General features: G+C 45.5%; 2 protein-coding genes across 2 annotated transcripts in view; one reads left to right on the forward strand and one right to left on the reverse strand.

Moving 5' to 3' along the window:
* tmem104 (transmembrane protein 104) overlaps positions 1–2,500 on the forward strand; it is a 324,830-nt gene that overhangs the window by 162,842 nt on the left and 159,488 nt on the right. The gene's annotated exons all lie outside the window — the stretch shown is intronic.
* Positions 1–2,500, reverse strand: part of grin2ca (glutamate receptor, ionotropic, N-methyl D-aspartate 2Ca) — a gene marked incomplete at both ends in the record, with an annotated part of 63,815 nt that overhangs the window by 16,348 nt on the left and 44,967 nt on the right. The window contains 1 exon segment of the mRNA XM_080043367.1: positions 1,163–1,331. Within this exon segment, the coding sequence (XP_079899493.1) occupies positions 1,163–1,331 (169 nt within the window).

Below are 2,500 nucleotides of genomic sequence, written 5' to 3' on the forward strand. Positions count from 1 at the left end.
AGAGAGAGAGAGAGAGAGAGCGAGATGGGGGGGGGGGATTGATCTGCAGTAAAGGTCCATGGGTCGGATTTGAACCCGCGACCACTGCAACGAAGGCCGGAGCTAATATGATACGCGCTCTATCCACTACACCACCAGAGCGCCCCAACCATTGTACCTTCTTAATACATTCATCAAACACTGTCCCTGAAAATGTGGATGTATGTATTGCATGCTGTCAATATTTCACTCGCCAATGTCAACAGCAATGATGACAACAAGCAAACAGACCATTGACCTTGCTCATAATGTTTGTGATGTCATTGAATGGAGTTTGCCATGATTTGCTGCCATGCTTAAAGGTACAGTGTGTAATATTGGAATATTTTGGGGTTATCCAGTGGTGAGATTCTAGATTGCAACGCTCCCTTGTTAACCTCTTCCCTTTGGGTAGAATTTACAGAAGCTATGGTGGCCTTCAAGGACAAGAAGCTATATTTACTTAAAGATGGCATCATCCACCACTGCCTCAAGTCTTTCCTACAATATCAAGTGATGAGGTGAAGATGTATTTAGGTATTTATTCTATAGTACTTCTTCTTCTTCTTGGTCTTCCAACAGGTGCATTTCCACCAGGACGCCCACTATATATAAAAACGCGTAAGGCTGATAAGTTTGTCCGTTCTGTGCTACTGTAGAAACATCGCGGTGCAACATGGCGGCCTCAGCGCCCCGCTCCTATGTAGATATAAAAGGCTCATTCTAAGGTTATAAAAAAAATTATACACTAATTAAAACATCCTTATGAACATTATTTTTACCAAGTCTGTTAAGAAAAAAAAATTCTACACACTGTACCTTTAAGCTAGATAGCTGTTGGTAGTTCCATCAGAGAACTCAACACAAACACACACACACACACACGCACTAACACACACACGCACACACACCTACACACACACACACACACACACACACACACACACACACACAGTCACACACACCCCCCCCACACACCCTCACGCCCCTTCCCACACAACACACACCTACACACCCTCCCCCCACACTCACTCCCCCCCACACCCCCCACACACACCCCCCATCCACACACACCCCGCCACACACACACCCCCCACCCCCCACACACACACTCCCCCCCTCCCCCCACACCCCCCCCCCTTACCTCTCCGATCATTCCGTTCCAGATCCCGCGGACCAGCTTGCCGTGCTTCCCGTTGGTGACCAGGTAAAGGTCGTAGGAGAACTTGATGTTTCGTGAAAGTTTCTTGAGGATGTCGATGCAGAAGCCCTTACAGCAGAGTTTGGTGTACGGCTCCGTGTGGCCCACGATACTGAGAAGAGAGAGAGAGAGAGAGAGAGAGAGAGAGAGAGAGAGAGAGAGAGAGAGAGAGGGAGAGAGAGAGAGGGAGAGAGGGATATGAGAGAGAGAGAGAGAGAGAGAGAGAGAGAGAGACACACATACAGAGAATTAGATGGTTATAAAATGTATGACTTACATTACATTAAAGGTGTAGTGTGGAGTCAGTCAGTGCGTTTACATGCAGACTCATAATCGGATAACTAAACGAATAAGACTTCAACAGGACTTTTAAACTGCCTGTAAACACCTTTATCCGATCTACTTCGCACACAAATCGGCACAATAACGGACAAGAGATGTCGGATAAGAACACCTAGATAAGTCGTTCGTTGTCGGCTTTCTCTCTGCATGTATACAGGGATCGGACATCTCATATCGGACTTCTCGTTCTGTGCTTGTGTGCCTGCGCGTGATAGGCTACACCCATGGCTACACCATGGGTTATTGACGGAAGAGAACCGGACGTGGCTCTTTCAACACTTGTTGAAAGCATGGTTGAAAGGGCTACATCGCCACCTAGCATAGTGGAGACAGCCATGCATTGGACATTTATCCGATATCTGAAAGGCCATGTAAACTCAGACAAGTGACACGGTCCGTTCGAGTGTCTAGTTCGATATATGTGATAATCTAATCTAGTTGTGCCATGAAAACGCACTGAGTGATTCTGGAGAACGCTTGTTGTCAAAATCACTTTTTTTGTTAAAAATCTGTGAATATCTCCTCATGATCCGCTACCTGCTCGTACTGTCTGCAATAACAAATAAATAAAAAAATAAAAAAAATTATACACAGCTTAAAAGGTCATGTTGCTTGCTACAGTTGCCCCCCCCCCCTTTTTCATAGCCTTTGTTTACATACCAGTTTACAGAGCCTAGGCTGAGTATTAAATGCACAATACTGGCAACGCAAAGAGAGACACATACAGAGAATGAGAGGGTTGTATGTGTGTGTGTGTGTGTGTGTGTGTGTGTGTGTGTGTGTGTGTGTGTGTGACTGACTGACTGTGTGTGTGTGTGTGTGTGTGTGACTGGCTGACTGTGTGTGTGTGTGTGTGTGTGTATAGCTATAACTATTATAGATATAACTTTAGATATAACAGGAATATCAAAGGTGGAGTCAGTGATGGCGATACATTTC

Source organism: Ammodytes marinus (assembly GCF_949987685.1).
Source record: "Ammodytes marinus genome assembly, chromosome: 16".
Classification (NCBI taxonomy): domain Eukaryota; kingdom Metazoa; phylum Chordata; class Actinopteri; order Uranoscopiformes; family Ammodytidae; genus Ammodytes; species Ammodytes marinus.